The sequence below is a fragment of the Pelophylax lessonae genome (assembly GCF_965119305.1).
Source record: "Pelophylax lessonae genome assembly, chromosome: 2".
NCBI lineage: Eukaryota > Metazoa > Chordata > Amphibia > Anura > Ranidae > Pelophylax > Pelophylax lessonae.
Genome location: NC_138769.1, coordinates 603,360,522 through 603,373,996, shown reverse-complemented (window position 1 = coordinate 603,373,996; position 13,475 = coordinate 603,360,522). Strand labels below are relative to the sequence as shown.

At 48.7% G+C, this 13,475-nt stretch overlaps 1 protein-coding gene across 1 annotated transcript in view; it reads left to right on the top strand.

Annotated features, from left to right (window-relative positions):
* The window catches only part of ESPL1 (extra spindle pole bodies like 1, separase), a 270,074-nt gene that overhangs the window by 225,046 nt on the left and 31,553 nt on the right, over nucleotides 1–13,475 (top strand). The window contains exon 27 of the mRNA XM_082244709.1: nucleotides 7,909–8,013. Coding sequence (XP_082100835.1) covers nucleotides 7,909–8,013 — 105 coding nt within the window. The remainder of the gene's footprint in view (nucleotides 1–7,908; nucleotides 8,014–13,475) is intronic.

The following is a 13,475-nucleotide window of genomic DNA, read 5'->3' as shown; positions in this document are numbered from 1 at the left end:
CTGCTTTTGCAGGCTGCTGTTTAGAGGACTTGGCTACTGTTTTTAGCCTTGGGAATTTTTTGCTGTTCCTACCCCTCATGTAACACTGCTTTGGGACGTCCCAATGGTTAGGAATATCAGGAGCTATGTCCGTCAGTGAACGGAAGCGAAAATGGGATTTTTTACTTACCGTAAAATCCATTTCTCTGATGTTCATTGACGGACAGAGCACCCACCCCTCTGTGGAGTGGTTTGTTCTCTTGACACTGCTTGTAACAAAACTGAGTACCTATAGCTGAGAGGGAGTATGCCCCCTGGGACTGCCCATAGACTTAGCCGGACTTTTTTTATTTTTTCTGCCTAGTGTCCTAGGGAGCAGTATAACCTAATAGTTAAGGATATCAGGAGCTGTCTGTCGATGAACATTCGAGAAATGGATTTTACGGTAAGTCAAAAATCAGTTTTTTCTTTTTCCGCTGGAGCCTGCAGAGAATTGCTACCACAATCAGTGGCTCGCGGGTGCAATGTCAGACTCCTGTTTTCTTGCCCGTACCTCTGTATGGCCTTTCTGTAAGAAAGCTGGAGGCCATGGTGGACTGCAATGGCAGATTTCAGCACCCTCATGTTCTGTTCAGATCTACAAGTCGTCTCACAGTGGAAGATGGTACTTGTAGTTTTTCTTTCACATATTCCTGTAAATGAATGTGCCTGCTGTCATCTGAATGGGGGGGGGGGTTAAGGTGATGGAACATAACACGTACACCCTAAATATGGGTGTAACATGCTCTAAAAGGTGAACTTCTCTTAAGAATTGCATTGCTCTGTAATGTTTCCGCTCTTATCAACCCACTGCAGTGTACAGAGGCCTGAATATAGGGCATGCTGAAATGCATTGGCTTTCATCTGTGCAAAGTACGTGTTTTTTTTTTTTTTTTTTTTTTTTTTTATATGTTTGTTTTTTTCCAAACACAGGAAATCATTTTGGACTCTTATTTTTGGTGTGGTGCTCTGCTGGTCTAAAACTATTTGGAATCTAGTTGGTGTCTTTGGAAACTTCTCCATCTATGCAAACAGCCTTTCTCTGTCGCTCATTGACAGACGCAGTCCTCTTGATTAATATCAAATTGGGTTATACTGCCCTCTACAGGAGTAGGACACTAGGCAGAAGGAAAACGTTCTGGCCACACCTTAGGGGCAGTCCCAGAGGGTATATCCTCTCTCTCTCTCTGTTACAGGATGTTAGTTTTTTTCTGTCTAGTCAGGAGTAAGGACCTAAGTTCCTTGCTGGGATCTTTGGTCCTGGCAAGATTTTTCTAGAAAAATTTTTTTTAGGCAGCTTTTTTCTCCAGTTGTTCCTGTGAGATCTTCAAGCAATTATGCTGGAGCTGGGCGACGGGCTAGATGTTGAGATCCAGTGGTCAACCTACGAGCGCGCGCAGGCCCTAGCTCCTCGCTGGGTCGGGCGCGACATAGTCCCACTGGACGGGGACTGGCCCTACGAGTTAAACGTCTCGTCGGGACCCCGACGACCAGTTGGAAACTGAGTCGCGGCGTCCGTATTGGTCAACAGCCCCCCCCACTTCGGTGGAGAGGGGTTCTGTTAGGAGGGGGTGCCCGCCGGTTCCGTTATGGTAAGTAGTATGTTCCCCCTCTCCCCTGTCGGGTTTTGGGAATAGACACGGGCCCCCCTGTGGATGGTCGGACCCTTTTGATCCTAGGTCCCTCCTCTATCCTATAGCTTGTGTCACAGATCTCCCTCTTGAGTGTGATTTGGTGAATAAGAACCAGGTGGCTTGGTTTGGGAGCTGACTATCGGAAGTCACTGTATGAGTGGGCACTGTAAAGGGACCATGACTGAAGTCGGGGGCTGGCATTACTGTTTAGGATGGCCACGTAAGAGGGTGATATGATCCTACCTTATACATAAGGTTGCAGTTGCCTGGACTACCGCCATCCGCCGCCGCACACCTCCCGCAGGCCGCACACCTCCCGCAGGCCGCACAGGCTGATGCCTGCCTTCCACAGGCCGCACGGTGTAGCAGGCCGCTGCCATCTTTCCACAGGGGCCGCCGCCATCCTCCCGCAGGTCGCGCGGGGCCACCATCTTGGTGTAGCCTCGTGTCTCCGGCATGGGGGCGGCCATTTTGGAGATGACCAGCTACCTCGAGGAGTAGCAGGGGAAGCGCCGGAAGGCGTGTAAAGGGGCGGAGCCGCCTCCTTTACCCGGGAAAACGATCCAAAAGACTTCCTGTCTGTAAAGGACAGCGCTGAGAGCAGTTTGGTAGAAGCTTCTGTGCATCAGGTGGTGAGCCCTTGGGGTCTCTCTCTCTCTCTGTGGGGGTCCGAAGCAGTTAACACTGAGGGGCGCTGTTGCGCTGGGGGATTACAAAAAAAAGAAGAAAACATTTTTTTTCTTTGCAATTTTTTTTGTTTGCTGGCAAGTGTCTTGGATTAATCATGGACCCTGCCACACATGTATCCCCACCTGATCCCCTCGAGGTGGCCGCAGGACCCTCCAGTGCCCCACTTATGATTGATGCATTATCAGCAGTTTTGGAGTCTTTGGTATCCCGGGTGGAGGTGGCCTGTCAGGGACGGGGGGCAAGAAAGCGACCCCCGCCTACCCCTATTTCATCTGACACTTCAGATACGGATTCTGAGCTTGTCACTGCAGCTGCAGGTCCCTCTTCTGGGGCTGCTGTCTCGGGTACGGTCTCCTCAGACAGTGAGGAGGACGTTTCTGCCTCCGCCATAGCACAAGACTAAGCGTTGGTGGACGCACTAGTTGTGTCTGTCCGGGAAACCTTAAGTCTTGAGGTTACACCGGCAGAGGTAGCTGACACTGAAATTCCTTTTGGTACCAGCAAGCCTACCAAAATGGCGAAGGTTTTTCCCTTGCCCAAATGTTTTGGTAATCTAAAGAAGAATGGGGTCGTCCGAAACGAACCCCTGCTATTTCCAAACGCATTGCTAGGCGCTATCCGTTTGAGGAATCCCTCCTTAAAAAATGGACGGTACCACCAGTGGTGGACTCACCGATTTCCAGACGAAATAAAGCCACTGTTATCCCGTTGGAGGACGCTCCGTCCTTTAGGGATCCGGTGGATCGTAAAATGGAAGCGGAATCCCGCTCCATTTCTTCCCTGATAGGGTCAACCGTTAGGCCAGTGGTTGCCATTGGTTTAGTTTCACAAACATTGACAGAATGGACCAAATTGTTACGCCGTGACCTAAAGGGGAGAAGTATCCCCCCCGGCAGTATCCGATTTGATGGAGCAGATTATACAAGGACTACAGTTCATCTGTGACGCCACTCCCTTGTTAGGGCGTGCATCGGTTTCAGCAGTGGTCCTCAGACGCGTGTTGTGGTTAAAGTGCTGGTCGGCGGATCAAGGTTCCAAAAAAGCTTTGGCTAATCTCCCTTTTCAAGGGGATCGCCTGTTTGGGGCCACCTTGGATGAGATTATAAAGGATCTCACTGGGGGCAAGAGCACTTTTTTACCACAGACTGCTAAGGGTAAAGGACCTCGTAACAGGCGAGGACCTTCCTTTTCCGCTCATAAAAAGTTTTTTCCGCTCGGGCGGGCGATAAGGGGAAGCCCTCCAAAGCCCCTTCAGGGGGTTTCAAAGGGCGCTGGTCGGGTAAACAAAAGTCCGGCTCAGCCAAACCTGAAGATAAGACCAATACAGCCTGAAGGTGCGCCCCCACCAATCTCTGGGGTGGGGGGACGTCTTCACCGGTTTCCGGATCCATGGCTTTCCAGAATCCCGGACAAAGGGGTTCGCGAGGTCATACGGTCGGGATACAAGATCGAGTTTCGATCACTTCTATCGGTGCGATTCTTCCCTTCCAACATTCGACTATCCCCGGATCACTTAAAAGCTTTGCGGGGGGCAGTAATGGACTTGATGCAACAAGGAGTGGTAGTTCCCGTTCCTTGAGCAGAACGTTTTCAGGGGTTCTATTCGAACCTATTCACAATACCCAGAAAGGAGGGCAAGGTGCGTCCAATTCTGGACTTAAGAGCACTCCATCATTTTGTCCGGGGGTACAAGAATTCAAGATGGAGTCCATCTGAACAGGGGTGGCCTCCCTGCATCAGGGGGATTTCCTGGCGTCCAGAGACAGCAAGGATGCCTAATTTCAGATCCCCATCTTCGCAGGACATCAGCGTTTTCTTCACTTTTCCCAAAGATCATTCCTAGTTCCCACCAGGAGATTGAACTATCTGGGCCTAACTTTGGAGACATCCTTGGCAAGGGTGTGTCTCCTTACGGAGAAGCTCCGGAAGATTCAGTGAACGATTCGGATGTTGCTGTCTGTCAACTGGCCTTCCCTTCAGACTTGCATGAGGATCCTGGGTCTGATGGTGGCCTCCTTAGAGGCAGTACCGTATGCCCAGTCTCATACCCGAATTCTCCAAAAGGAGATTCCTTTCTAATTGAATCGGAATCCCGATTCTCTGGACAATCTAATCCGGTTGAGTGAGCGAACCAGGGAGTCTCTGGTCTGGTGGCTTCGGTCTCTGATGCTCAGCCAGGGGAAGTCATTTCTTCCGATAGAATCCAGGTTACTGATAAATGTATTGGAACTAAGAGCGATCAGACTTTGTCTGATTTACTGGACCGAGCAGCTCCAGGGCAGCCCGATTCGGATCCAGTCGGACAATGCCACGGCCGTGGCTTATGTCAATCACCAAGGGGGCACCTAGAGTGTCCTGGCGGCCATCGAAGTGGCCAGCATTCTTCGTTGGGCGGAACGGTTTGTTCCGGCTCTCTCCGCGGTATTCACTCCGGGGGTGGAAAATCGTCAGGCAGATTATCTCAGCCGTCAGATTCTGGATCAAGGGGAATGGCCTCTTCATCCAGAGGTATTTCACCAGCTGTGCCTTCATTGGGGCACCCCGGAGGTGGATCTGTTGGCAGCTCGGCTCAACAGGAAGGTGCGGAGGTTTGTAGCTGTGATGGTGTTCAACATCACTGGAATTTAAGGACAGATGGGTGAGGGGTTGAATTGCTTCATTTTTGTCAGCAAGGTCCATTGTTCCCTTTGCCATGAGGTTTCTGAGCAGGAAGTCCACTCCTTATATGGTCATCCCAGGAAGTTCTGAGGAGCCGGACTGTCTAAGGTGGCTCTCCATTCAACTATTGTCAGGTGTGCTAATGACCGCACCTGTTGTCTGCTAAGGGAGGTATTGACACAGAGTAATGTGTATTGAGGGCTCGTTAGGGAACCATTGTTCTGTGTCTGACTATTATGTACATTGATTGCCCCCTGGGGCTTCTGTCTCCTTGCATTGGTCAAAGCTATCTGACCAATCCCTGTTGACTCATTTTCAAGTCCTCATTTGCATTTCCTGGTCAAGCTATCTGACCAATCACTACTGACATTTTCGAGCCCTCATTTGCATGTCTGGAGAGGACCAGAATGGGAACTGCAGGTACTTTACAATTGACCAATAGGAAAGCGGTTGTTGGGGGCAGGATGTTCCAAATTCTGTATAAAAGTGTGCTGTGTTCTTCCAATAAATTGTCTTCCTGTTTGAACTTACATACAGCTTGCTTGGTGTTTGTTCTAATGGATTCCGGACGGCACATAGCTGTAGTTCGGATCCCGGATCCTTCGTTGACCCAACCATCAGATGTTGTGATCTGCAAGCTGACTTACTAGACACAGAGGAGTGTCGGGAGAGCGGACAGAGCGAGCAAGGGTCTCGTCACAGTAGCCGACTCCCGAGATCCTCGAGCGGACGCAGCAGACGCGCTGATCGCCCCGTGGGGACAGTATCAGCTACTGTATGTCTTCCCTCCTCTCAAGTTGCTGCCGAAACTTCTTCGCAGGATAGAGGTGGAGGGAATTCCAGTTATCCTGGTAGCTCCGGAATGGCCTCGTCGACCCGGGTACGCCGACTTGGTCAGGCTGGTCGCAGACGCTCCTTGGAGACTTCCTCTCAGGGAGGATCTGCGGTCTCAGGGACCGATCTTCCATCCTGCTTTACAATCGCTGGCTTTAACGGCCTGGCTATTGAGACTCAGGTGCTGAAGGACAAGGGATTGTCAACTTCAGTTATTCCTACTTTAATTAAAGCAAGGAACGCGACTTCCAGAAAAGTCTATCATCGCACATGGAAGTTTTATATTGCGTGGTGTGAATCCCTTGGATTTCCTCCACGTGCCTATTCGGTGACCCGAATCTTGGCTTTTCTGCAACGGGGTTGAGCAGAAGCTGGCCTTGAGTACTGTCAAGGGTCAGGTTTCAGCGTTAGCAATTTTCTTTCAGAAATCTTTGGCTACCCATTCCTTGGTGCGGAATTTCATCCAGGGGGTGCGGCACCTGGCTCCGCCAGTGCGTGCGCCCTTACCGCCCTGGGATCTTAATTTGGTGTTGTCGGTTCTTCAGAAACCTCCCTTTGAAAATATCAGGGAGATTCCCTTGCTTACGTTATCCCAGAAGGTGGCCTTCTTGGTGGCCATTACTTCTGCACGCAGGGTGTCAGAACTGGCCGCATTATCCTGTCGTTCCCCATATCTGGTGGTTCATAGGGATAAGGTGGTTCTTCGTCCGAATCCATCCTTCCTTCCTAAGGTGGTTTCAGAGTTTCATCTGAATGAAGATATTGTGCTACCTTCCTTGTGTCCTAAGCCCAGTCATCCTCGGGAGTTTGCGTTACATTCCTTGGATGTGGTTCGGGCAATCAGGGTATACTTGAAAACTACGGACTCGTTTTGTAAAACGGATTCACTTTTTGTGATCACGGATGGCCCCAAAAAGGGGTTGCCTGCATCTGCCGCGACTATCTCCAGATGGATCAGACAGACGGTGGTACAGGCTTATTCTATTAAGGGTCGGAATCCTCCGTTCCCTGTTAAGGCGCACTCCACTCTGGCGCTTAGTGCTTCCTGGGCCTTCCGCCATCAGGCGTCAGTGGTCCAGGTTTGCAAGGCGGCTACCTGGTCGTCGGTTCATACCTTTACAAAATTTTATAAAGTTGATGTGTCGGCGGATGCCTCTTTTGGCCGCAAGGTTTTGCAGGCCGCAATTTGAGGAGACCGTTGGTCTACCTCGAAGGTTTTTTCTGTTGGGTTTTCAGTTGAGTCTCATCCTTTGGTTTGATGAGCCTTTAAGACTTCTAGTCGGCATCGGTTGGGCCTTCTGTATGTAAATTTTGATTTCTGTTATCCCACCCCTCATTTGTGGCACTGCTTTGGGACGTCCCGATTTGATATTAATCAAGAGGACTGCGTCTGTCAACGAGCGACAGAGAAAAATTGATTTTTGTAAAATCTTACCGTAAAATCCTTTTCTCTTAAGCTCATTGACAGACACAGTACCCGCCCCTCTACTTTTGAGTTGGGTTGGGTTAAATTCTCTGACACTGCTTTGTGACCTGACTAACATCCTGTAGCAGAGAGAGAGAGGATATACCCTCTGGGACTGCCCCTAAGGTGTGGCCAGAATGTTTTCCTTCTGCCTAGTGTCCTACTCCTGTAGAGGGCAGTATAACCCAATTTGATATTAATCAAGAGGACTGCGTCTGTCAATGAGCTTAAGAGAAAAGGATTTTACGGTAAGATTTTACAAAAATCCATTTATCCAGCATCAACCCATTCTACCTTATTCATTGCACATTACAAAGTGGAAGTTAATACACACTAGATTTGGCACCCCTACATTACACATCGAAGTTCTGGCAGTTTCAGGTTTGTGCACATCTTCATGCCATCTGTGATTAAAAATGGAGAGCCTCTGTACTTATTGGACCTGGAATCCAAGGAATTTGTTTTGAAATTCATCATCATTGTTATTATCTTAGAAACTTTTGGCCATGACAGTTCGCCTTTAACTTCTACTTATTGTATAACTTTGGGGACTGAGTCTTTATAATCTTAACATTCATTTTTTTTTTTTTTTTTGTCAACCAACAATAGCACCTCCAAAAGCTGCCCTGGGAGTGTATGCCTTGCTTGCTGACCAGATCAGTCACTCGTCTTCCGTCTCTGCACTTCCTGCTGAACTACAACCTCCTTAAACAGGTGTGCTGCTCAATACAATAACTTAAATCTTTTCTAAAACCTGAGCTTGTCTGCGCTATAAAAACACTGTCTAACCACTTGTACATTTGTCTATTTCGCTATAAAAACACTGTCTAACCACTTGTACATTTTCTAGTCCATTGAGGGACACAGGAAGTCATTACTGTTGGCTACCTACAGGAGGATTTAGACTCTGGTATACAAACAAATCTGTAGGCTAGCCCAGAAAACCCCCTTCTCTTCTTAGCATGCTTCAAGTTTTTACTAATTTACTTGGAGATTGAAAAAGCATATAGAGAAAAAGAAGGGGGGGCTAGACGAGGGGAGTTTAAGGGTGCTGACTTATGACCAATAATAAAGAAAATCTGGTAGAATATTTAAAATTCCAAACTTTTATTACAAAAAAAAATGCATAAACAAGCCAAGTGTACAACTGTATATGTATATATTGATATGAACAACTTGATTTGTGCACACAGACTACACCAGTATATTCATACCTTTTTGAGGCGGTTCCGTTTGCACAGTTCCATACGAGGCCCCTCCAAAGGGAAATTCTGGACAAATGAGACAAGACTCCAGTCTCTGGACAATCCGATCTGGCCGAGCCGGGGAACGAAGGAGTCCCTGATATGGTGACTTCGTTCTCTGGCGCTTCGGCTGGGCAAATCCATCCTCCCCTTGTATTGGACAGTGGTCACCATGGATGCCAGCCTCTCCGGCTGGGTAGGCGTCCTTAGCAAAAATTCTGCTCAGCGGCTCTGGACACTGGAAGAGTCTAGACCAGTGGTTCTCAAATCCGGTCCTCGGGACCCATCAACAGGCCAGGTTTGCAAGATAACTAAATTACATCACAGGTGATCTCATTTGCTTCTCAGTGATTGCAGTATTCTAGTCTGCATCCCCCAAGGTAATACTTAAAATCTGGCCTGTTAGTGGGTCCCGAGGACCGGATTTGAGAACCACTGGTCTAGACTACCGATCAATGTCTTGGAACTCCAAGCAATCAGACTGTGCCTGGACCATTGGACGGATCATCTACAGGGATGTCCAGTGCACATTCAATCAAACCATGCCGTGGCTTATGGCAATCACCAGGGGGGCACACGAAGTGTCCTGGCGGCTCTGGAGGTAGCCAGCATTCTAAGGTGGGCAGAACGGGTTCGTTCCAGCCCTCTCCGCCGTACACATTCCCGTGGGGGGAAAACTGGCAGGTGGCCTACCTCGGTCGGCAGGCGTTGGACCAAGGGCAGTGGTCCCTTCATCCAGAGGTATTTCATCAGTTGTCTCTCTGGTTGGGCTTCCCAGAGGTTTATCTGTTGGCGTTTTGGCTCAACAGAAGGTGCAAAGGTTTGTGGCTCGGTCACAGGATCCTTTGGCGGAGGCAACAGACGCGCTGGTGGCCCCATGGGGTCAGTATCGTCTGATTTGCGCCTTCCCTCCTCTCAAGCTTCTGCCAAGACTTCTATGCAGAATCGAGGCAGAAGGGATTCCGGTCATCTTAGTAGCTCCGGACTGGCCTCACCGGACTTGGTACGCCGATCTGGTGCGGCTGGTCACCGATGTTCCTTGGAACCCTACTCTCAAGGAGAATCTGCTCTCCTAAGGACCAATCTTCCATCCTGCTTTACAGTCGCTGGCTTTGTCGGCTTGGCTGTTGGAACGCCAGGTGCTGATAGAGGTTTGTCTGCGTCGGTGATTCCAACGCTGTTAAAAGCTAGGAAATCTACTTCTCAGAAGATCTACCATCGTACGTGGAATTCGTACATTGCATGGCGTGAGTCTCTTAGGGTTTATCCTCGCTCTCAGCTCTTAACCGTCCTTCAAAGGGGGGTTGAGCAGAAACTGTCCTTGAGTACTATCAAGGGTCAGGTGTCGGCCTTAGCGGTCTTCTTTCAATGGCCCTTGACCACATACTACCTGGTGCGTACTTTTCTTCAGGGAGATAGGCACTTGGCCCCTCCAGTGCGGTCTCTGTTGCCGCCTTGGGACCTCAGTTTGGTGCTCTGTCCTTCAGAAGCCTCCTTTTGAGAATCTTCGGGAGATTCCCCTGCTTCTGATGTCCCCGAAGGTGGCCTTCTTGGTGGCTATCGCCTCTGTGTGCAGGGTGTTGGAATTGGCAGCGTTATCCTGTCCACCCTACTTGATGGTTCTTCGTCCCTGTCTGTCATTACTTCCAAAGGTTGGCTCTGATTTTCATTTGAATGAAGGCATTGTGTTGCCTTCCCTGTGCCCCAGGCCAAAACCTCTGAAGGAAATTGCTTTGCATGATTTGGATGTGGTCCGAGCAATTAGGGTGTACCTGGCAGCTACGGAGTCTTTTAGAAAGTCAGACTCACTATTTGTGCTTATGGATGGGCCTTGGAAATGGTTGTCAACTTCCTCTGCGACCTCTTCCAGATGGATCAGACCGAAGGTGGTTCAGGCCTATTCCATCAAGGGTCAGGTTCCTCCTTTCCCTGTCGAGGCGCACTCTACTCAGGCGCTCAATGCCTCCTGGGCCTTCTGTCATCAAGCATCAGTGACGCAGGTTTGCAAGGTGGCTACCTGGTCGTCGGTGCACACTTTTACAAAGTTTTATAAAGTGGATGTGTTGGCATCTGCAGTTGCTTCCTTTGGCCGAAAAAGGTTTTGCAGGCTGTTTTTTTCAGGTAAGCTCCAGTTGTTTTGGTTGAGCTCCTGTTTACCTGGTTGGCCATAGTTAGCCTTGGGAATTTATTTTTCTCTGTTCCTACCCCTCATGTTTAACACTGCTTTGGGTCGTCCCAGTTAAGAAGATCAGGAGCTGTGTCCGTCAATGAACGAAAGAGAAAATGGGATTTTCTCAAGTCGTCTTCCAGGACAGCCCATGAGACCTAGGGCTCCTCCTACTAGGACAGGAAACACATTAAAATCAAATAAAAGGCGGTCCCCTTGTCCTCACCTTCAGTATAAGTGTTTCTTCCACATGGGGGGTAACATGTTCCTGGAACTGAAGCTCCTGGTCTCCTGGACTGTCCTTGAAGATTTGGATTAAAGGCATCTTCTGCCCAAGTGCGGTACCCCTTAAGTGTCGCAATAGGGGCTGACTGCTGTCTCCTGTTCTCATGGTCCACACGGGCAGGACCGTGGATGTGGTCAGTGGATTGCAGGGGGAGTCCTCTTCTGTTCCTGGCGGCGTCCTTGGAGCAGCACACGCTGTGTACCCGTGACGCCGCCAAATTCATGCAGGGAGACGGCCTGCAAGTTTGAATTTGGCGCCACAAACGTAGGGGGCAGAACTCCTGCGTCTTCCACCCTGACCTCGGGAGGTGGCACACGTAATTTCCGGCCAGTTGATGCACATCCGCGGGCGCCGGAAACAGTAGTTTCAGTTTCCAAGGTGCGAACAGGAGACGTCTGGGCGACCGGTGTGAGGTGAACCCAGCACACGCTGTGGACCACCAAACAGAGCACAATGGATTCCACGGCAGCATCCGATCATTCGGTAGAAGCAGGCTCTGGCACCGGTACCTCCCAGGTAAGCGATAGGGGGTTTCCCTTTCTGCATATACCTGTTGGTGGTCTTTTTCCTTTTCCTTCACCTTCCTAGATAATAGGGTCGGTAAAAAGGGGGCACAATTTCTTTACCCTGTACACAAATGTGTGAGAGGGATTGTTTTGGGAGTCATAACTAATGTGTTTTTCTTGTTATAGACTAAGGCTCAGGACAAGGTCCAGGCGCAGCCCCACAAAAAGAAATGTGCAGTTTGCGGAACCAAGCCAAGTTCCACTTGGAGCAAAACAGTGTGCCGCATATGTATAGATTATCTTGTTAAAGATGACCCTACTGTATCTACTCAAAGGATGTTGACTTCAGTTAGGGATGAGCTAACCAGCACGTTTAGCTCTTTTAGGACCCTCATGGATAAATTTCAGGCATCAGTAGAGGCCCCCTTACAATCTCAGGTCCCTACTTCCGTATCTAAACCAACAAAGGAACATGAGGATGACGCAAGGGAAGAATCAGAGTCCCCCCATTCCTCATTTTGAGGAATCGGGATCAGGGGGAGGAACCCAGGGAAAGAGAATCCTATGGAAATTCCAATTTTAAACTTTCACTGGAAGACATAGATGATTTACTTAAGGCAGTGTATACCACACTAGAACTTGAAGAGGAGAAGGTGCAATTATCTAAGCATGATCTTATGTATGCAACCCATAAGAAAAATGCTAGAGTTTTTCCTGTACACAGTTCCTTGCTAGAAACAATGAAACAGGAATGGGAAAATCCCGAAAGGAGACCCTTTTTTCCTAAAAACTTAAAGGTTTCCTTTTGATGACGGCAAGGAACAAAAATTCCAAAGCTAGATGCCCCTCTTGCCAAAATATCCAAAAATATAGATCTGGCATTTGAGGACCTAGGGTCACTTAAGGACCCAATGGACAAAAGAACCGACATGTTACGTAGAGCTTGGGAAGCCTCAGTCATGAGTCTAAAACCAGCCTTAGCATCCACTTGTATAGCAAGCTTTTTGGAGTTATGGCTTTCACAGATTCTTGCCCACCTATCAGCTGGAATGCCTAGGGATCAGATTGTTAAATCCTTTCCCCTTCTGTTTCAGGCAGTAGGGTTCTTGGCCAACGCATCCGCTGAGTCAGTTAGAATGACAGCCAAGACCTCAGCTTTGGCAAATTCAGCCAGAAGACGTCTTTGGCTTAAATCATGGTCGGGTGACTGCTTCTAAACTGCGCCTCTGTAGTCTCCCCTTTACAGGTGACCATCTCTTCGGCCCTGGAACATACTGCTGACAAAAAAGTCATTTCCAGAAAAGAAAAAATACCCATATACCCGAAAAGTTTTTCGGGATAGAGGCAAACAGCAGGGGACACGGGAGGCTCAGTCCACATTCAAGAAACACTGGACCAGCCACAAAGGTAGGGGGAGCATCTTGTTTAACCCTCCTCAGCACCCCACCAAACCACAATGACTTCTTTCACAAAGTAGGGGGAAGATTAAGGGCCTTCCTCCTTCAGTGGAAGAAAATAACTTCAAGCCCTTTTATTCTGGACTTAATATCCACAGGGCACAGGTTGGATTTCAATTCCCAACCTTCAGAAAGGATATTGATTACCAATCTGCCCAGGGATCCAGCTAAAGCAGCTGCTCTAAGCCTCCAGATTGGAGACTTGTTAGATCAGAAGGTATTGATACCTGTTCCAAAAGAGGAACAGGGCAGAGGGTTTTACTCCCACATTTTTGTGATAAGAAAACCCTCGGGGAGTTATCGATTGATTTTAAATCTACGCAAATTAAATATCTCGATAAAATACAAACCTTTTCGTATGGAATCGATACTCCATAGGAAACTTGTATCCAAAATGTTTCAGGGCAACTCTGGACTTAAAAGGATGCTTACTTTCACATTCCTATTCACCTGGCTTACCAGAAGTTCCTAAGACTTGCAGTGAAGCTAGGACCAGAGGTCAGACATTATCAATTC